The following is a 22,083-nucleotide window of genomic DNA, read 5'->3' on the forward strand; positions in this document are numbered from 1 at the left end:
TACGGCTGGTAAAACTTACCATGACTATTTGACGAACCTAGTGGAAATACTAGAAACAACCCAAAGACTGGCGAGGACTAATTTAGAAAATGCAAAAAGGAAATCAAAAGAATATTACGACCGCAACGCAACAGAAAGGGTTTTCGAAGTAGGTATGAAAGTGTGGTAATTAAAAGAACCGCGGACAGACAAGATGAAATACCATTACGAGGGCCCATATGAAATAACTAGGGTTTGTGAAAACAATAATGTCGAAATAAATATAAGAGGCAAACTTCGAGTGGTACACCAGGACAAAATCAAACTGACACAGACAGCTCCAGACTCCGAATCTGAAGACTTACTATTAAATATAAACTCTGCATGAGGATGATATAACCTCCCACCCCCATTGTTAAACAAAAACGCGAAATTATATGTTAACAGGTACTAAGAAGAAAATACGAGAAGCCATGGATATTAAAGAATTAAACAGGAAGATGATCGGGGCGGTCATGGACGAGGACGTCATAGGAATAATCAATATCGTGCAGGACTACGGCCTAGGATATGTGCCAGAATAGAACCAGGGATACGCACTCTTGGGGAAAGCTTTAACAAGAGGAAGACGGGTATCAGTGAGAGAATTAATCAGATTAGGAGCCAAAATAGATGAAGCAGATCAAAAAAATTCAACAGTGCCCTTGTGTAGAGCCCTAGGCCGAGAAATGATGGAGGAAGCCTGGCTTCTTATACATCGAGGAGCACGACTGGATGCCGACAATGATGACAGTGGTAACCGACCAATACACGAATTAATAATAGACAGAGATTTTGGATCAAGACGCGTAAGAGTCACGAGCAGAAGAATGTTATACCAGATGATCCGACAAGGGGTGGATCTATCAGCCAAAAATAGAGAAGGTCAAGCAGCAATCCACCTAGCCGCAAAGCAAGGTATATGGGACTTATTCAACGTCTTGCTGGAGGAAGGCTCAAAAATCAACCTAGAAGACGACAATGGAAGAACAGCATTATTCTACGCAGTAGAAGGAAGACAAAAGGGAAAAGTGGATAAACTACTTCGGATGGGCGCTGGAGTTAATCACACTGAAAATCAAGGAATGACGCCATTGATGATGGTCCTTAACAAACGAGTAGACTACGTCCACGCAATGAGAAATGACTGGAGCAGTGAGTACACAACTCTCGTCAATATTGTAAAAATTTTGCTAACCTTCGGAGCAAAAGTGAACCAACGCACTACAGAAAAAGGCATCACGGCATTACACATGGCTGCACATAGAGGATACGAGGAAATAACTAGACTGTTGCTAATCAACGGAGCAGATATCAACGCAAAGACAAAAAGAGGGAGGTACGTTCCGCAATTCAGCAAGTATCACAGAGAAGTAGCTGACATGCCAAGGGATTACGACCCTGGTATTCCAAAAAACACATGGAACCACGCAACTCGCGGCCAAGTACAAGTATATGACCTAATCAAATGTTGGCTTTTGAAGTTACGGGCAGGAGGTAAAGAGATAGCGGAGGAATTGAAATCAGAAATAGCATGCGTCGAGGAAAAATACGAAGAATACGAAACCATAGTATTGAATGAAATGGAGATATGAAGAGCGTATCTACAACAAGACAGTCGATAACCCTGTTCGACGTCTGGAGGGCTTCAGAGGAGCAAATGAGTATCTATTGTAGATGCGCGGAGTTCGGGAACGTTCTAGAGGAAAAACTGAGACACACCGACTACTTCAAAGAAGAGCTGAGAGAGAAAGTGAAACGGGCATTACGAAGGAAGAAGATGACTGACACCGTAAAAGAAAAATTAGAGAAAGTCAAGTTTCTACGTCATCTGCAAGGACATGAACTAGACAGAGTCATGAGCTATTTGGGAATAGAGGACTTGGTAAAAATTATGGACCCGAAGAACATCTCAACTACGGAAGAAGAATAAATTGAGACGAAAATACCAACAAAACCAACAATACCAGGGTATGAAACGATACGCGAAGTAACCATATAGGTGACGTAATCAGATAATTATTATTAAATCTTTATATTATAGATTTTAGCACGGGATCATAGAATTTAGTAAAGAACATAGTGTTAAATATATATATATATATATATATATATATTTATATATATAATTTTTTTGCCTACTGGAAGATAATTACGTAACCAAACTATAATAATACAGCATGTTAACTAGAAATACTACCCTTCGTATACACTATCTTCTATTTTCACTCTTTCATCTCAAAATCCGGCCGGTAATTCTATCATTTATAAAATAATAACAACCCTTAAAGCTTATACTAAATAAAACTACGTTAACAAACGCAATCGGGAGTGTAATTCCTTCCAGAATAGATTGGAAAAGATCGATTTAGAAAAGTACACACATATGTATGTACACATTGATATATATGCGTGGGAAATTTCGGTACGGTAAGGGAAAACAACGACTGAGTACAAAAAAAAAGGGGGAATAAAAAGAGAGGTTAAAAATAATTCAGATTTTGTATTAAAATAATTTGGAAGCACTGATAGTAGGCGTAAGTTATAAAATAGTTCATAAGGACCAGCAATTGGGACCTGACTTTAAAATAGTAATATGTTGTAAATTACTGATTTAAGAGCGAGAATCCCCACTGACCCATAAACGACTGTTGTTTCAAAAAAAAAGAGAGAGAAATATTAGGTAGAGGAAATAAGACTAATAAAAATAATAATAATAATAATAATAAATAAAGGATACGATGAGGTTGTGTGGTAGATACCACACGTGAGCAAAAATAATGCTCTTACGTCAGGGCATCACTACCGCGCCCTAACGGTTGGAACGGCCCATCACCAGCAGCAGCAGCGGGTACGAATAAAATTAGGAAAACGGCAACATCGAGACACCATCCAGCCAAGTGAGGAAATAAAACCTGGAAAAACATGTAATCAATGAAACACATGAATATAAAAATAGGACGAAAGGAATGAACTCACCATCTAAGGATGCAAATCACTTAGATCAATAATGACACCACCAACAGCAGAGACATCACCAAGCAGGACGGGAAGCAATCACTCAGCAAAATAATTCACCCGGAAAAATGTAAAACAATATAGTAAACGAAGTATAAAAAAGGAATATGAAAAAAAACTCACCATAGATCACAGTAAATTAAAAACAGGAGCAACAATATCAGATGCAAGCGACGGGTACGGCAACAACATCCAAGGAATAGTGACAGCTGCAGTAACGAGAACCAGCAATCGAGCCACATCAGAGCAATCAGCCTGGAAATTCTATTAATGTAATAATGAAATGCGAAAACAAGTTAAAGGAAATAACTCACCAGTGACGGCAGCGGCAGCATCAACGATAAGAACAACGAAAACGGCAGAAAACCACGAACCAGTCGTCGAGAATTCTAAAACCGGGGGTAGCAAATGACGATATGGGAAACTACAGATATCGGAAGGGAAACCCTAGTCGGAAAAAGGGGTCTCTAAGAAATAAATACAAAATTTTAAAGAAAGGAGTTATTTATTTTTTTTCTGAATAAAAAGCCCCTCAGTTGTAGCGAGAAAATGCACCCATCTGCAAAGAAAGAAGAAAATATATAAAAATAGATATAATTGTTGAAATAGAAGGAAATTTATTACGCACCGTTGGTCTGAGGCCGGAAACGGACCGAGCCATACTGTCGAGGTTCTCTGATAGAACCTCTATTTCGGCGGCGTTGGGCAGCCTCAAGATCCCAGGGTCGAGCAAGAGTGACTGAAGAAAGGCCCTAGCCAACTTCAGCTCAGGAGGCAAAAAACCGCACCTCTCCTCGATGATGCGGATGGTACCCAGAGCCGCGGCAGGATGATCGGTGGCGGCCATAAACCCAGTCAGAAAGGACAGGCGGAACATGTCCTAGAAAAAAATTGGTTACAAAAACTGTTGAGACCCCCCCCCACATACATCCCCCCCAGTTTCTCTACTTAAATATTACCTCTGGTCCGCAATCGATTGCTGCCCACTGGAAGAAGGTGGTGAAACCTCCATAGTTTTCGCCGTCAACGTACATGGTGCTATATTACAACAATTTTTATCTATTATTCAATAAGAAGTATTCATATGAATAAATTTAGTAACTATAGGTAGATTTACGTGGAAATCTATCTATTGTAGCCGGTCTTATGTTGTAATTTTAAGAAAATTTTGTCATAATATGTTTCATTAGTTCGAATATGAGCAAAATCGGCCGGTTAGTTTACGAATTGGGGGTGTTTGAAAATTTTTTTCCATTTCAAAACAAAATTTTTTCGAATTTCGTATATTTTATGAAAATAATTTTCCAGACGTAAAAGATGGATAAAAGATATCAAATTTATCTTAAACTTCATTTAATTACCTTCAATAATTAATGGCGTGATTTTGAAAATTTTCAAAAAAAAAATTTTTTTTTTCAAATGAACGTATTTCGGCCCCTTTTTTTTTTTGTAAATATTAAATTAAGTTAGAAAAATAATGGACGTTAAAAACATGAACGGTTTCAAAGCAAATTTTAAGGGAGTTGGGAAAGAACGGATAGGGGAAAGGGGGGGACCTACTCAGTGGGAATTTTTCCGTAATTGAAAAAATAATCAGACAGTCCAGACTGGGAATCGAACCCAGATCTCTCAGTTACGCGCCAAGGGCTCTACCAGTTAAGCTATCCGAGACAAGTACTGACTACTTTATTCAGTCACGTATATAAGACCCACCGAGCAAACAACGCCACCGTCCATCTTACGGTAAAGAGCCATATCAAAGCAAATTTTAAGGGAGTTGGGAAAGAACGGATAGGGGAAAGGGGGGACCTACTCAGTGGGAATTTTTCCGTAATTGAAAAAATAATCAGACAGCCCAGACTGGGAATCGAACCCAGATCTCTCAGTTACGCGCCAAGGGCTCTACCAGTTAAGCTATCCGAGACAAGTACTGACTACTTTATTCAGTCACGTATATAAGATCCAGCGAGCAAACAACGCCACCGTCCATCTTACGGTAAAGAGCCATATCAAAGCAAATTTTAAGGGAGTTAGGAAAGAACGGATAGGGGAAAGGGGGGGACCTACTCAGTGGGAATTTTTTCCGTACATAATTGTCAACTCCACTTAAACACGTCTAGCACAATTACAAGTCTGTTTCCACAATTTTTTTTCACAAGATAAAAAAAATAATAAACTCGTCAGTTTCACAAGATTTTGACATTAAGTCAAGAAAAAAAAAAAAACTGAAAAACAAAGGAATTTAGGAATAAAAAAAATTGAGAACATAAAGGCAATTACCATTTAGCATCCATGGGGCAACTGAGGAGTTGAGACGCTGTGGAAGAAATCGGAGCTTATCAAAATGAGATAAGCCGTGCAGCTGCAACTAAGTAGTGAGCGAATAAAATTTAGCATAGGGAATACGGAATATAAAAATATAAATGCAAAAATGACGGTAACTCCTAAAATATCAATCTTTCAGAAATTTATAAGAATCCGAAATTGCAGCTTAGGAAATTTCCTATGAATAATGTTTTTATACTGTAGGACTATCTTCAATATTTTAGGAGATACAGAAACTTAGGAAGTATTATTAACATATCGAAAATGTAAAATCAAGAGATGATAAATCGGCTATGAGTCCTAAAATATTGATTTTTTCAAAACAACGATAAGAATTCAAAATTGTAGCTTAGAAAATTTCCTAATTGCAAATCTTGTTGAAAATTAACATTAGAATGAATTTAATTGTAACCTTATAAAAGAAAGTATCGCTAATAAAAAAAAAAAAAAAAAACAAAAAAAAAACAAAAAAAAGTTTAAATAGGAATGCGCGACACTGGCTGCGCACTCGTTCGAGACAAACATATGGGTCATTCCACCAAATAAGAACATTTTTACGGGGCGACCCTCGCGGATTATGTTTAAAATTTATGGAGGTGTTCTCTATCATAAGACAAAAATTCCCTGAGAGTTTTAGCTCTTAATACGCAGCGGTCTTGAAGTTATGATTTTTTGAAATTTTGGAAAAAATTTTTTTTCATCTTTTTCGTCAATTTTTCTGATATGAAAAACATTTTTAAACAAAATCGACAAACATTGTATTTTGTAGGAAAAATTCTCAGCTTTTGAATGAAAATATTTATTTTTTCATAAACTCATCAAAAGACCCTTAAAAATCAAATTAAAGTGGAAAAATTGATTTTTTTCGATGTGCAGCCCAAAATTCTTAAAATTTGACTTTTTTTTCTGAAAGCTGAAAGTTTTTTACACAAAATTGCCGATGTGGATATTTTTTGTTTCGTCACAATTAAATTAAACGCAAATTCATTATAATTAAAATACTTTTATTTTTGAACTTTTTTGAGATGTGGACCCAAATTTAATGAAAGCATAACCAATTTCATCTTTTAAAGGCACAAAAGTGTGTAATGACTGCGTACTTTTCACCGTTTTCGATTGAGAATATCGTACGTCTAACACATTTTTTTAACTTCCTGCTAAGAAAATCGAAGATTTTCAAAAATCGGGAAGTTATTGTTTTCACCCCGTTTTGCAAAAATCGAGTTTTCATCAGATCTCGACGTTTGAAGGTCACAGGAAGCTTCCCTGACTATCCCCTCGAGGTTGTCACGGTGTCTGTATGTATGTGTGTGTGTGTGTTTTTTTTTTTTTATCTTAGGGGGGGGGGGAATCCTTCTTACGGATTCCAGGCATAGCTGTTCGGCCTGGATATGTGGCGACTCGACGCAGCGTCATACTAAAACTCGACGCTAACGCCCCTACCCACTAAACCCTAAACTCCTTTTCTTCTTTCCTCTAATCCCTCATGGAAACCGCCGTCAGGCATTACTTCGTGAGGGGAGGATCTAGCTTTTTTTTTTTTCATTTTTTAGCATTTTTCCTTCCTTCTAGTTTCTGTCATTTGCCCTTTTTCTTTCAATGGAACGCAGCTCTGTAAGCACTTCGGTGGTAAACGTGCTTGTGGCGTTCCAGGCAGCTTCGGATGACAGCATTTCTTCTACTATTGACTCTGGTGTGATTTTATTGTTCAGGATCTTCTCTAACTCATCACGCTGTGGGTTAAAACGAGGGCACTCAAAGAAAACGTGCTCCGCATTTTCAGCAACTCTTGGGCAAGACGGACACTCTGGGGAATTATCGTGCTTAAAGCGATAAAGGTGCAATTTCATGCTGACGCTTGACGCGGATTTTTAGCGTCAAACTTGATCACGTGGTACAATTTCGACGAAAACGCCATCTGGATAAATTTTAGCGTCAAAAACTGAAAAAACTAAACAATGTTTAGTTTTTGACGCTGGAGCTATGGAACTATGTGCGTTAAGCTAAAAACCTATAATCGAAGTTGGTAGTAATCGATATATATCGAAAAATAATAAACAAGAGTAATAAAATATTTTTTTTTAGAATAATTGAAAAAATATATGAAAAAGGTATCATGGACTACGGGAAGGTAATATTAAAAGAAAAATTATAATTTAATTATATGTTATGTATATATTTTGATTTAAGACATGAAAAATGAATGAAAAAGTAAATAACATTTTTTTAACCTCAAAGGTTATTTACCATTTATCGTACAATTAAATTCAGTTTTGCATAATTTGATAGTAAATTAATTTTCATGTGATGTAAAAAAAAAAGCAAGAGCATTGAATTTTAAACTATGTCCTCAAATTTCGATTGAAAAAAAAAAAGAAAGTACGCTGAGTTCATGTCAGCCGTTTGTCTCTATACATCTACATGTGTAGACATACGTTATTTACATTGTCAAGTTCTTTTAACATTAAAAAAATAATTTTATTTATTAGTAAGTATATTTTTTTCATCAGGAACGGGAATTGTTTTATACATGCGGAGTATGTGAGACTATCTGTAAAGAAATCTATAGTCATCCGTGCATGAAGCCTTATAAGAACTTTCATGTTGATAAAAACTACTATTTTTACCCCTTACTGGGTAAGTAATTCGATAGCATTGTGTAATACAATATATATATTATATTTAAATCTTATTTTTTGACAGCTGACAAAAGAACAATAATCCGTCGAGCACAATTTGAGGACGGCACCCAAGAAGTTATTCGCGAATTATTGCCCGAATTAAATGGCAAAGATGATGTTTTTCAGTTATACAGTGGTCGTGCTATCGGAGGTGGGAAAAAAGCAAGTGTTGAAGAATTTGTAGACTATTGTGTGTTAGACGATGAAGATGACATGTTAAGCTTACCTTTACGTAAGACAATTGTTTAATTTCCTTTCCTAACTATTGTCAAAATTATGAAAACTTCATAGCTGATTTACTTTATCTTTCTTAATTTTAGAGCAGAAGAGTCCTACACTCCAATCTGCTTTGACAAAGGGTTGTAAGGGTGAAAAAAAAAGAAGCTATCATGTCTCAGAAAACACAAGGACCTAAACTAACGGACGATGAAATTGGATTTTTAATTTTGGAAGTCCAATCAAGGCCGCCCTTGTGGAACCATGAAACACCTCTAGCAAACCGCTCGTCAAAAGCTACTGATCTACTGTGGGAAGAAGTTTCAAAAGCCATGGATATTATGTTGAATTTTTTTTCTCTATCAATTTTTAATAAGTATTTATCATTTTTTTACCTGTATTTATCATTATTATTTTTTTGCCAGATCGATTATCTGCTGCTGATGCTAAAAAAAGATTTAAGAGTTTAAAAGATCAATACCGAAGACAAGTTCGAGCAGAATGCCGTTCTAGTGGCTCAGCTCGAATTGACCAAAAGAAATGGAGATTCTATGACGCTTGCTCATTCATGCGCGACTGTTGCTTGATTAAGCCGTAAGTGAAAATAATTATTCTAATTCCTACAATCATTAATTTATATTTTTAATATTTTGTGTAATTTAGAACTGTAGGTAATGTTCCTGGAGGTGATTTCGATAATAGTGGAGTTGAAGGTGATGGTTATATAACTGAAGATGATGCTAAAAACCATAATAATAGTAATAATACAATATTTAATAAGTTGAATTGTTAATTGAAATTACAATTTTGATATAAAATAATTAACGTAGTTTTTGCAGCTACTCCTATCAGTAAAACTTCACGTAAACGTACAAATGGATCATTAGACAATAATATGTCTCCGTTAGCTATGCTCGCTACAAAGATCTGCAAGGACTCTCCACCACTCACATTACCTTCTGCTCCAAAAACTGATGCGGTCGATAATTTTTTAGCAGGTGTAGGCCATGAAATAAGGAAACTTCCAGAAGACAAGCATCTTGGAGTAATAATAGAAATTATGGCTTTGGTTCAAAGTAAACTTCTAAATGAAAATCGATACGATTTTTAAAAAATTGCTGCTTTCAACAAATTAAAGTTTTTTATATTTTGGCTCTTATTATAAAATTATGTCATCAGTATTATGGTCTGTTCTAAAACTTAGGCCAAAGATTAATTATTTTAAACAGTGTTGAATAGTTTTAACACAATACTTTATCTTGAAATAATTACCTGATACTAATATTAATAATTATAAGGTCAAAGATCAAATTATAGGATAATAAGCTAAAAAAAAAATGAAATATTACAGCAATAATATTGTTTTAAGACAAAACTCTACCTTAAAGTGATTAAGTGATACTAAAATTAATGATTTAATATAAACTATTTAGTACCACTAATATAACTAAAATATCGCAAATTGAATTGGATTTGTATTTTTTTAAAACGCGAAAAAAAATGTTTTCCAAAAAAATTGTTAAAAACAAAGTCTATTTTCAACGTTTTGGTTCCTATTGTTAAATAATATTGTATATTGCTGTTAGTTATAAACTAATTAAGGTATATACGATCAAAAAATAATGTTCACTGGCTTAAGCCAAAGATTAATTAATTTTAATACTGTTAAATAATTTCAAGGCAAAACTACGTTAAAATACCTAATATTATTATCAATGATTTAAAGATAAATTACTAAAACCAGATCATAAGATGATATTAAAAGATATCAAAAACTAAAATGACAATAATGATATCATTAATATTACTTAAATATTATCACATAAAATTCTTTGAATTTCTTTGTATTTTTGCAAGACTTATACTGTTAAGTTGTTTAACAAATAATATATTTGTATGTTTTAAAAACATTTCGAGTTTGAATAAACTTAATAATTCAAGATCATACTTTTTTTGTAACTCAAATTCTCATACATATTTTATGTTATCTTTCTCTATTAATTAAATACAATTTAATTTACAAAAATTTTCTTTAAATTAAAAAATTTTCATGAAATTCATATTTTTCGTACATTCTAAATTTATACAATTATTCAAATTATTCACTCCCTTCGAAGATTTTTTATAATTTTTTATACAATAAAATTTATTCACTATCTTAGTTTATATTAATCTCCGCATACGAAATTACATAACTTTATATTTATTTAATTGTTCTATTTGGATAATTTTTTTAAAACGTACACAAAATAAACATGTCTCGCATTTCGAGTTACATATTTTCCGTAAATAATTAATAATTACAGATATAATAATTGCTGGGATAAAATTTCAATATATATTTTGTTTTTTTGGTTTTATAAAGTGTATAAAATTCTAATTTAATATTACACTTTTTGGTTTTCTTTTAGTATCAATTTCGATGATTACAGAGAAGTACACATAATTGCTAATTATTATTAGTCTAAAAATTTAATATCAGTCTTTCACTGTCTTTTAATTAAATATAAAAATGCAATTCTCTGCAATCATTCAGAAGTAGAAAATATAATAATTACACATAATTACAAAATTATAAATAATGAATGAAGATAAATATTATATAGAGTTAATTATATATATATATATATGTATATATATATATATATATATATATATATATATATATATATATATATATATATATGTATTTTATTTGCATAACTTTACAGTTTTATACAATTTTATTTTTATATTATATATCTCAAAAAAGGTAATAATTATTATTATAAATAAGTATTAAATAATTCAAGGCTTTTTTAACTTTTTAAATATTTAAAACTTTAAAAACATTATTATTTGATAACACTTAATTTATCCTTTGGTATTCCCGTTTCTCCTTTAATTGCCAATCTTTTCTTCTCTTTCCCCTTTTTCATTCTTCACTCTGTTCTCTTTTCCACTTCCACACTCTCTTCTCCAACTTTATCAGCTTCTGTCTTTCTTTTTATTAATCTTTCAATTTTCTTAAATATCTCGCATAGGTTCGTGTCTATTTCACCTTTTAGAATTGAACATATTTTCCCTTCAATCTCTTCCTCATCTGCCAAATCATCCCACTTTTCCAGATACTTTCTTTCTTCCTCGTTCACTCCTTTCTTTACCTCTTTGCACCTTGTTAGATGTGCTAGTGTTTCCAGACTTTCTTTACATAATCTACACTCCCACTCTGTATATCCTTTCTTATAAGCTCTTCCTATGTTTCCGCATCTTAATCTTGCCCATTGCTCTTTATCTTCACCTCTTTTCTTGTCATCCTTCCAATAATTGTATTCATCCTCTCCGATCATTATTCTTTTATATAATTTATTATAAGTTGATCTCTCAATAGCTTTTTTGTCCTCTTCCTTAAGTCTTTCTTTATATTTTTCAATCCCTGCATCGAGTTTTTCTACTATTTTTTCATTTTCTTCTTTATTGTATATCATTCCTGCTATTTCTTCGCATCCCATTTCTTTTAACGCTGAAAGCATGTTTTTGTCCCATTTTGATGGATTTCTGTTTATTATTCCTCTCATTTCCTTACGTAGCGCTATTTTTGGCCATCTGTCGTCCTCCATCGCCAGCACATCCTTCACATATCTAGCAGCTCTCTTCCTCGTCGTTACCTTTATGTTCTGTACTCCTGTTTCCGTTCTCCAAATATATCCTGGGGTATTCCTATTGACCCCTAGTGCCATTTTACAGAATCTTCCCTGTACCTTCTCGATCTCTTTTGCTTCCCCCCAACCCCAAATTTCCACTCCATATAGTGCTGCTGCTCCTGCAACTGTGTTCATTAGATAAATTCTATCCCTCATTCTGGTTCTTCTGCTTCTTTTTATAACTTCCCATATAGCATTCGTAGCTTTCTGCGCTTTTTTTGCCATTTCTTTTATATGCTTCCCTGTTCCATTTTTTATAGTGAACCAATAGCCTAGATATTTGAAATCTTTAACTTCTTCAACTATTTTCCCTCTGTATTTCCATTTTTTTTCTTTTTTCTTTTTCCCACCGTTTCTGCATATCATTACTTTAGTCTTTCTTACATTTACTTCTATTTTATTCTTCCTTGCGTAACTTTCCAGCTCCTTTAACATTCCTCTTAATTCCAAAGGGTTATCAGCTACCAGAGCGACATCATCCGCGAATTTAAATGCATGTATTCTCACGTTACCTATCATTGCTCCACCAATTTTCTTTTTTTCCATTCCATCTTCCAGATCATCGATGTCTTATATAGAGTTAATTATTTAAATAGCTTTAAAAACTGTAGCCACGAGCGATGATGCGATGAGGATCGAAGAGCATAATAAGTACTGTTTATAATCTGCTAGAGTAACGTAAGATTTGGGGCGTGAGGACTAACACAATTCGACACTGAAGGTACGTAGATATCGAATTTTTGAGAAGTAACAATATGTAATGAAGATAGTTCGTAGAATTTAAATAATTTCATCATTGGGTACGACCATACTGCCAAGGAACTGCTCCTTCGGTATTGAAATAATCGCAAAACTTATCGCGAATTGACACGGCCACTTTGCTACTGTGATGATTGCCATAAACTCTAGCATCCTCTAAAGCCGAGTCGTTTATTTCGTTTCTCAATTCATTAATATCATCATCATCCGAAATATATGTATCATTTTTCTCATGCTTGCGAAGCCAATTGTGAAGCACGACAATTGCCTGGACTGTGGTAATTGTGTTTTCAACTGTAGCTTCAATTGGTTTTTTCAAAATTCTCCATTTGCTCACAATAATGCCAAATGTATTTTCAATCGTTCTCCGTGCGCGACTCAAACGATAATTAAATATATTTCGTTCCTCAGTAAGACCACCTCTTCCCGGGTACGGTCGAAGTAAATAAGTACTTAGTTGGAATGCTTCGTCACCTACCAGTACGTATGGTAAGGGTGCTCCATTAACAGTAAGTAGATCTGGTTGCGGCACATTCATTTGCTGATGTTCAAATTTTTGACCAAACGCGGAATTTTTGAAAATACCACCGTCACTTTGTCGACCATAAGCACCAATATCCACACAAACAAATGAATAATCGGCATTACAAATAGCCATTAGAACAACACTATGATGATTTTTATAATTATAATACGCTGAGCCAGCATTATCAGGACACTACAATGAAATTTCGAATTATTATGTAAGTTCCATAGGCGGTGAATTTAATTAAATAATTGTTACTGAATTTTCATACCTGTGTTCGAATATGCTTTCCGTCCATAGCTCCCATGCAGTGTGGAAATTGCCATTTTTCATTAAAATCATGAGAGATTTCCAACCAATCTCTAGCTGTAAGCGGATATTGCAATACTTTCTCATTTAGGCACTTCCATAGCATTTCACATGTTTCATTTATAATATTAATTGTTGTTGTGAAACCTACAAGATAATGATAGGATACTGAAGTCATACAATCACCTGTTGCCAAGTATCTGCAGAGAAAAAATTAATATATACAGTTATGCTAACTTCTTATGAATCATGATTTGAATAATGAGATTAATATGAGATGAATAAGATAATTATTACCTTAGGGTCATTGCAAGTCTTGCTATTGCTGAAATAGAGTTTCTTACAGTATTTTGTTTACTAATCAAAGGAACAACCAAACCTAATAATTCTTCGAATTGTTCAACATTCATTCGAAAATAATTTTCGAATTTTTCCGGAAATGATAAAAGAGTTGGAAATATAGCCTCAATGAATCCGTGAACGTCCCGTAATTTAAATAAAGGATGAATCCAATAACGTTTCTTCGTATAATTTCTTTTGAATACTCCTACTTCGTTTAAAAACAGAGCAGCTAAAATTCTTTTTTTCTTCATTTTAGCAATTTTTCTTTCTTGAATCAATTTTTGACACTCGTAGACCCAGATTTGATGTTGATAATTTGTGAACATCTTTCTGTTTTTAATCACTATCTTTTTCTCACTAATATATTTATTATTTTATTTTATAACTAATTGTTGTTTGTGTAATTGAGGTTAATAATAATAAAACATAACAACATACAATCGATCAATCGATAGTTGTGAATTTTTGACGCTTAGTTTATGTATGTTTGTTGACGCTAGATATTGCTGACGCTTGACGCGACTTTTTGACGCTCTTGAATTGACGCTCTCCTGTAGATGGCGTTTTTTGTCAAGTTTGACGCTAAAAATCAGCGTCAAGCGTCAGCATGAAATTGCACCTTAAAGGTACTCCCGGAAACAGCCGTGTCCTGACAACATCTGGGTCAGATAGTAGTTGGCCTCGCCGTGATTCCGGTTAAGCCAAACGTCAATCTTTGGTATGAGACGGTGTGTCCATCTCCCTGTTGTCGCGGCGTCCCACTGCGATTGCCATCGTGTGATGCTGTTCTGCCGTTCTTTAGCTTTGAGTTCCTCGGCACTTTGTGCGGTTGTCCTCTTTCGTTGGTAAAGGTCACGTCTTTCCTCAGCTAGGACTCTGAGCGGCAAAATTCCGGAAATGACACACACTGCTTCCTCTGATATTGTTCGAAAGGCGCTGGCTACTCTTAGCGCGCTCAGTCGGTAAACTGGACATGCTTTCCTCCATGATTCTTGGATCTCAAGTGCGTCGGCCCAAATGGATATACCATATCTGAGGACCAATGTAACTACTGATGATAGCAATGACCTCCTTGTCTGCTGCGGGCCACCGATGTTGGGCATCAATCGTACTAGGTTGGCTACTACTGCTGATGCTTTGGTGGTCACGTGTTCAACTTGTTGTTTAAAGTTGAGTCTGGCATCGAGCATCACTCCCAGATATCGAATAAATGGTTGGGATGTGATTTCTTGGTCTCCGACGTTTAGATTGATCGTTTCCACCACTTTTCTGCTAGTGATAAGTACAGCCTCGGTCTTCTGTTTAGCCAGTTGTAAATTTACTGTGTCCATCCACTGGTTAATTCGCTCAAAGGTGATAGCGAACATATGTTTTATCTCATCAAGATGCTTGGCGACTATTACTACGGCTACGTCGTCCGCGTACGCTACTAGTTTGACGTTTCTTAGTAGTTTCAGTCTCAGCAATCCGTTGTACATGACATTCCAGAGAAGTGGACCGAGAACAGAACCCTGCGGTACACCTCCAGTAACATCATACTCCTTTGGACCATTCTTCGTGTCATATCTCAGGACTCTATCTGTGAAGTAGCTAGCGACTATTCTTCGTAGGTATCCTGGTACGTTTATCTCTTGAAGGGTTTGCATGATGCAATCCCAGTTGGCGGAGTTGAAGGCATTTTTTATGTCTAAAGTTGCCACCAGGCAATATTTCTTCGTTCCCCTTTTCCATCTGGTACCGGCGATTGCGTCTTTGGCTATACCGACAACCAGGTTGATCGCGTCCAGGGTTGATCGTCCTTTCCGAAATCCGTACTGATTGTCTGCTAAGAGTGGATCGACAACTGCTTCTATCCTTTGGTGGATTATACGTTCTAGTATCTTACCGGCTGTATCCAGCATGCAGAGTGGACGATAAGATGACGGTTCTTCCGGTGGCTTTTTCCCTTTAGGAAGTAGTACCAGCCGTTGTTGTTTCCACTTCCGAGGAAAAATCCCTTCCTTCAAGCAGATGTTGTAGACGTCGAGGAATAACGCTGGCGCTGCTTTAATAGATGTTTTCAAGGCAATATTAGGGATTCCGTCCAATCCCGGTGCTTTATTATTCCCGACGCGGTTACAAGCTTCCATCAGTTCTTCTTTCGTGACAGGTGGAATATCATTCAGTTCGTCCTGTGTCAACAGATAGTTGAAAACGCGCTGTCGTGGAAACAGCGCAGTCACGATCTTCTGTAAGAGTTGAGGACACGTAGAAGACAGCATTGGCTGATATTTCAGGTGTGCCATGACTACCTTGTAAGGTCTACCCCACAAGTCTTTGTCCACCTCGTTGATTAGCTCTTTCCAGCAGTTCTTCTTGCTATCCTTGATGGCTTTGTTTAAATGTCGACGAGCTTTCTTGTATTCTGCGACTAGTTCCGCTGAGTCAGGCCGCCGATAACCACGCTGAGATATTCTTCTTTTCTTGAGACACTCTTTCCGTAGGAAGCTGATGTGTTCGTTCCACCAGTGCACCGAAGGTCTTTGGTTCATGCCCCGTTTACGGGGCATGCAGGTGTCGCAAGCCTGGGTCACTCTCTTCATCAAGTCCTTGGTCATTTCTTCTGCAGATCCAGTAGTAAGCGGTTCACTATTTAGGGCAGCTACTAGAGCACCTGGGTCAAAGGATTTCACCTTCTACCCAACGATGTCAAGTTTCTTAGCCGGTCTTCTAGGATTCTGGTCCTCTGATACTTCCCAGAGAATCGCATTGTGATCGCTGGCCGTGTAGATCTCCATCACCTTCCAGTCGTAGTTTCCTCTGATGAGGCTGCTGCTGACAAAAGTAAGATCCACAATAGAACTTGCGTCTCCTTTAGTGTACTCCGGCGCATCGCCGCTGTTGTGTGTGTGTGTGTGTGTGTGTGAAAGTATGTGAACCGCTTATAACTTTTGAACGGCTTGACCGATTTCATCGCGGTTGGTACCATTCAAAAGGGCTTGACTGAACTTAGATTTTGAAAACTATTTGGACCAATTCAGATCAATAGATTTTGAGAAATCTTAAAAAAACTAAAAAAAAATTTTTTCCAAATGTGGTTTTTTTGGAATAACTTTTAAACGGCTTAAAGGTTCAATTCCAAAAACTAATCAGCTCTTAACCTCAAAAAACCACGTCGATCGCCATCAGTCCGGTCAAAATCAGTTGATTCGTTTGAGAGATATCGTGAACGAAAGAAAACCGAAAAAAGTGTTTTTTCGGAATAACTCCAAAATTCCTAGCGCGATAAATTCAAAATTTAAGATTCTTTGTGGGGCTTAAAAAGCTGCGTCGAATGCTTCTAACCGCGTAAAAATCGGTTTATTCATTCAAAAGTTATTGCGGTTCAAAAATTCAAAAAATAGTGTCATCAAATCTCTATCAGACTTTTGAGCTCGAAGAGCTTTAAAGCATAAGAAAGCAATCTCTTTGAGCTCGGAGAGCTCAAAATAACCCATAAATTATATTTTTGAGCTCGAAGAGCTCAAAAACGTCATTGGTGCAATTTTAAGCGCCTAAGTATGGAATTAGCGGGAAGTTGCAGGGATGGCCTTCAGGGTCAACCGTTCTCCTAATTTTTTTATTAAATAATCGTCATTAGCTATAAAAGTAAAGTCAACGCTTGTAAACCTTTTCGTTTCCCAGGAAAACAAATCTTTTGGTTTCAGTATATGCTCTTTATTGTTCATTTGTAATGAAGCTCTAGCAGCATATCGTTTTAATAAACCCGCAAGATCATCGCATGGTCCTTTGCCATGGGCAGTTGCAAAAAAATGCCACAGCGTTGATTTCGAAGTCTGCATAATGATAACATAAGTTTGTAAATGCTTTCTTGTTTTTGAATTGTTGTAGGGCTCCATCAGAGAACTAAAAAATCGTATTGATGACAGCAAACTTCTTTTTAAGAAAGGCAACCAACTGCTCTTGAAATAAATAAATTAAAACTGTATCGTGCTTAAGACAATCTGAAATACCAACAAAGCTCAAATGCTTAATAGTATCATTTTCGTTATAATAAATCACCATTGGAGATATAGTAGCTTGATCATTATTCCAATGAAAGCCTTGAGCTGCTTCCTGCACAACGAATGCATAATTTTCCGCAAAGTCAAATACTACGGCGAATTCCCCGCTCTTTAAATTTAGTTTTGTATCAGAAAAAAATCGACTTTGTGTTTTCGCAATAAAATCATGTTTCAAAAGCTTATCAAGTTGCGTCACTAAAGTCTCGATGAAGTCTTCGGAATCTGAAGTAACATTCACAATAGTACAACGGTCTGTTGATGTCCACATTTTATATTGGATTTCATTAACATCAGATTCATTAAACGACACACGAAAATAATCAGCGATTTCTTCATTATTTAGACAACTATTGCACATTCTGGAAAAGCACGATTCTTTTGGATTGTTACAAACTAATTTATTTAATAAATTTTTGTAAATTGGCTGAGATTCTACAACCCAATCAGTGTTTTTCGCAAATTTTGGAAAATTACATCCTAAATGGAATAAATGTAATAAGATTAATAACTAGTTTTAGTACAATTATAGAGAATGTCAAATACACAAGTATCTTCTAACATCAATTTTACATTTTGATGAATAGTACAAACACATACGACATGTGTACTACTACATCCAGCAAGAATACAATAAGTAGGCCTCAAACTAGCGAATTTAGAAAATCCGATTGCCACTGAATTATATTAAACTTTGAAGCTTTGGTACAATTCTTTTAAATTACAAAGAATCAACTTTTTTTGTACCCTAGTTTGATTTCCATCACAATCCTTCACAGATTTAAAATCTTTCATGCCCGCTAATTGTTTTGAGTTTTCTTCGCTTTCATAAAAATCAATGACAAGTTTTTTTACATCTAACTTAAGCGGCTGATTGCCTGGAACTTTTGTGGGATTCAAAGTATTAGTAGTCATTTCACCAAAGTCTAAATCAACATTCTCAGATTCACTGATATCATTTTTAAGATTCAGTACCATTTTTCGAGAACAGTTAAATTCAGATGCTATACGACTGACTTCCCAACTGTCGGGTAAAATTGAAAGCAGCTTCTTTTTTATTGATCTGTAAAGCAAATGATCGATCGTATTAATATGAAAAAATAAAGATATTTTAAAATGATCGATTGTTAAAAAAATTTACTTGTCACTTTCAGCGTTATATAATTTCTTCACTTTAGCAATCATGGAACAATGATCTTGATTAATCTTTCTGTAGGTAGATTCAGGTACTATTCCAAATTGTGATTGGAACTTATTCTCTAGGACAGCATAGCTCTCATCAAGTTTTTTTACTCCATAATTTTTTTCAGAATATAACCTTAAATTAAACGCATAGAAAAATAATTAAGTAAGTTTTCACTCAGTAAATGAAAAACTTAATCAATAGAAAATTTTTACCTGTCTTTTTCAGAAAGAGGAATTTTCAAAAATCGCTCTAAAGAATGATCATTGTAATCACATAGATTGTCGCTAAAATTACTGACAGTTCGAGATAAACTGCTTCCTTGAGTACAAATTTCAGCTGATATACTCAGACTTTCAACACTAATTTGACTTGAAATAATTTCCTCTTCCTCTGATGCCGGCGGAATATATTCTTTGACACGGAATCGACAACGCACACATAACATTGAAGTGTCATCTAAGTCAGGAAATTTCCAACGATCTTCGTCGGGAAATTTTCTTAAATCTTTAACTCCTTTTTCATCTAAAAGTTTCGTTTAATTAGATGTCAAAAGTCAATATTAAACACAAGGCCATTAATTTAATTAGTTCTACGTAGAGGTTATACATAAGAGGTCAAGTGCACTGTATTAGTTACTTACGTGACTCATTGAATGGATTACAACAATTTACTGACAGTATACGTTTACTCATGGCGATGAAATATCAAAGTAACGCAATAATTATTACTTAAAAACTTGAGCAAATATATTTTTGTTAAGAACAAACGATCCGAAAAGAAATCGCTCAAGAAAGAATCACAAAATGAAAGTAAATAGAAGGAGTTGTGAGCGCCATCTGCATGATAAGTGACGAAGTATAGACTCATCTTTTAAGCAGGTGGTTCAAAATTTTTGAGTACTATAATTTTAGTATTAAAGAGAGAATTATATTACTATTCTGAATTATATTACTGCATAGTGAATCTAACATTTAATTTAATTGTGACGAAACAAAAAATATGCACATCGGCAAAACGCTATATTTTGTGTAAAAAACTCTCAGCTTTCAGAAAAAAATTCAAATTTGAAGAATTTTGGGCTGCACACCGAAAAAAATCAATTTTTTCACTTCAATTCGATTTTTAAGGGTCTTTTGATGAGTTTATGAAAAAATAAATATTTTCATTCAAAAGCTGAGAATTTTTCCTACAAGATACAATGTTTGTCGATTTTGTTTAAAAATGTTTTTCATATCAGAAAAATTGACGAAAAAGTTGAAAAAAAATTTTTTCCAAAATTTCAAAAAATCATAACTTCAAGACCGCTGCGTATTAAGAGCTAAAACTCTCAGGGAATTTTCGTCTTATGATAGAGAACACCTCCATAAATTTTAAACATAATCCGCGAGGGTCGCCCCGTAAAAATGTTCTTATTTGGTGGAATGACCCATACATAGATATACACATAAGTACTGAGTATACTTTCTAAGCGTTCAGAAACGTACGATGGGTATATATATATATATATGTATACTTTTTATAATATTCATATATACACTTACTTCACTTAATTCAGTTAAGATAAAACACACTAATTAATAATAAGAAATTACCTTTTTCGAAACTAAAATAAAATTTTTATATAATTTAAGAAATTAGGGAAGTCAGGTGAGGAGAATTTTATGACGGAAAATTCTATGGAAAATTTTTCCCACTAATCAAAAGAATAACGATACACACTCGATCTTTAAATTCACTACATATATATTCACTTGTTTTAAACAAATTTTAATTTTAACCAATTCAAAAAAAAAACAAATTACTCCTCACTTGAGCTCACCAAGTCTGAGAGACCACAACACAGCTCACCAATCAAAAAAGTGTCCTGAGAGTAATAGTAGGGGTCATTGAAATGCCTCGCAGGTACTCCACGGGAGAGATAATCGTGGACCCATCGGGAACGAGCCGTATTGTACTCGGTAATCATGCCCTCAAGAACGATGGGCATGGGAAGTCCTGAGATGCGCCGAAACTCCACCAAGAGAGCAACCCCTTTCTCAGGCCTCGGGCTGTCCTCAATGAGCATTCTCAGAATGCTACATATTCTTAAAATTTCCTGAAAATAATAAACAAATTTTAGGGAGGATTCAGAATTAGCTATGATAATTCGTTTAAATCAAAACAAAAAATATATAACCTTATAATAACTTACTCCGTCAGTCCTATTGGAGACTTGTAGGCATCGAAGAAATGAGAGGTCGAGATATAATTGGACATGTTGAATGAAAAAAAAAAAAAACTTTTTTCTCCCCTTTTCCTTGAAGATTTCTTTAATTATTAAACTGTCACTGCTAGAGATGTGATCAGTCGGAGCGGAATAAGTATTCTAATTAAGTAGACGCAAGTGGGACCACCGGGTCCAGCATAGATAACGTACTTAGAAAAGCACTGTCAGCACGTCTGGGGAAGCGATACAGATGAGAAAAGAATAACTCTATCCTTGTGTTCTCATATTTCATGGGGAATAAATCTACGGTGGGATACAAACTCAGTCGTTGGAAAAACGATTAGGATATAATATATAATATTAAGATAATAATAATAATTGGTAGATTAAAATGCTTTTTTTCATAACTAGTAATTTTAAGAATAGTTAATTAATTAATTGTCGTTTTATGCCCAATGATATTGTTCACCAAGTAAAATACAGATGAAAGGAAATCCTGTCGATCCAAAAAAAAATATACAGATAAAAAGTTATAAATTGATGCCATAAAATTTTTGCAGAATGAGTAAAGCAATAAAAAGATTATTACTAGTGATGCTGCTGATCATCCAGACAACACAGGCATTAATAGAATATGACTGTGGAGGAATTTCAATGAACGTGACAACGATGTCAGCGGTCGCGGTAGGAGAGTGCAACATCCCTCTCAGGAACCCGAGAGAAGAAGCTGTAACTTTACAATTACTGCAACTAGCGGAATTCAAAAATACGGAT

At 35.0% G+C, this 22,083-nt stretch overlaps 3 protein-coding genes across 5 annotated transcripts; 2 read left to right on the top strand and 1 right to left on the bottom strand.

Annotated features, from left to right (window-relative positions):
• The first annotated feature begins 710 nt into the window (after positions 1–710).
• LOC123272202 (putative ankyrin repeat protein RF_0381) lies at positions 711–1,613 on the top strand. The gene has a single exon (XM_044738902.1). It carries the CDS (start codon positions 711–713, stop codon positions 1,611–1,613), a length of 903 nt encoding a protein of 300 aa, XP_044594837.1.
• A 5,624-nt stretch (positions 1,614–7,237) lies between these two features.
• On the top strand, positions 7,238–9,993 carry LOC123271396. 3 transcript variants are annotated; one of them, XR_006510858.1, is made up of 7 exons: positions 7,238–7,492; positions 7,872–7,998; positions 8,065–8,274; positions 8,363–8,601; positions 8,684–8,852; positions 8,922–9,016; positions 9,089–9,993. XR_006510858.1 is itself a non-coding variant. In XM_044737700.1 (6 exons), exons 1-4 carry the CDS (start codon positions 7,478–7,480, stop codon positions 8,455–8,457), a joined length of 447 nt encoding a protein of 148 aa, XP_044593635.1. In that variant the 5' UTR covers positions 7,238–7,477; the 3' UTR covers positions 8,458–8,852; positions 8,922–9,016; positions 9,089–9,993. The 3 variants fall into 3 exon arrangements, 2 of the variants coding, with proteins under 2 accessions (XP_044593635.1, XP_044593636.1); XM_044737700.1 differs by having other exon boundaries at positions 8,363–8,852; XM_044737701.1 differs by having other exon boundaries at positions 8,363–8,852; positions 9,098–9,993.
• A 2,524-nt stretch (positions 9,994–12,517) lies between these two features.
• On the bottom strand, positions 12,518–14,500 carry LOC123271644 (protein ALP1-like). Its single transcript, XM_044738032.1, has 3 exons — positions 13,833–14,500; positions 13,498–13,735; positions 12,518–13,418 (listed from the first exon to the last, which is right to left on the bottom strand). The coding sequence occupies exons 1-3, from the start codon at positions 14,201–14,203 to the stop codon at positions 12,735–12,737; spliced, it is 1,293 nt and encodes a 430-aa protein (XP_044593967.1). The 5' UTR covers positions 14,204–14,500; the 3' UTR covers positions 12,518–12,734.
• Positions 14,501–22,083: the final 7,583 nt, after the last annotated feature.

Source organism: Cotesia glomerata, linkage group LG9, assembly GCF_020080835.1.
Source record: "Cotesia glomerata isolate CgM1 linkage group LG9, MPM_Cglom_v2.3, whole genome shotgun sequence".
Classification (NCBI taxonomy): Eukaryota; Metazoa; Arthropoda; class Insecta; order Hymenoptera; family Braconidae; genus Cotesia; species Cotesia glomerata.

Bases quoted from the DNA above. Each gene is read 5' to 3' on its own strand.
- LOC123271396 (XM_044737700.1), top strand. The intron at 7,999-8,064 runs GTAAGTAATTCG...ATTTTTTGACAG, and splicing joins CTATTTTTACCCCTTACTGG to CTGACAAAAGAACAATAATC. The intron at 8,275-8,362 runs GTAAGACAATTG...TCTTAATTTTAG, and splicing joins CATGTTAAGCTTACCTTTAC to AGCAGAAGAGTCCTACACTC.
- LOC123272202 (XM_044738902.1), top strand. From the start codon at position 711: ATGGAGGAAGCCTGGCTTCTTATACATCGAGGAGCACGACTGGATGCC.
- LOC123271644 (XM_044738032.1), bottom strand. From the start codon at position 14,203: ATGTTCACAAATTATCAACATCAAATCTGGGTCTACGAGTGTCAAAAA. The intron at 13,736-13,832 runs GTAATAATTATC...TTTTCTCTGCAG, and splicing joins AGACTTGCAATGACCCTAAG to ATACTTGGCAACAGGTGATT. The intron at 13,419-13,497 runs GTATGAAAATTC...ATTTCATTGTAG, and splicing joins GAAAGCATATTCGAACACAG to TGTCCTGATAATGCTGGCTC.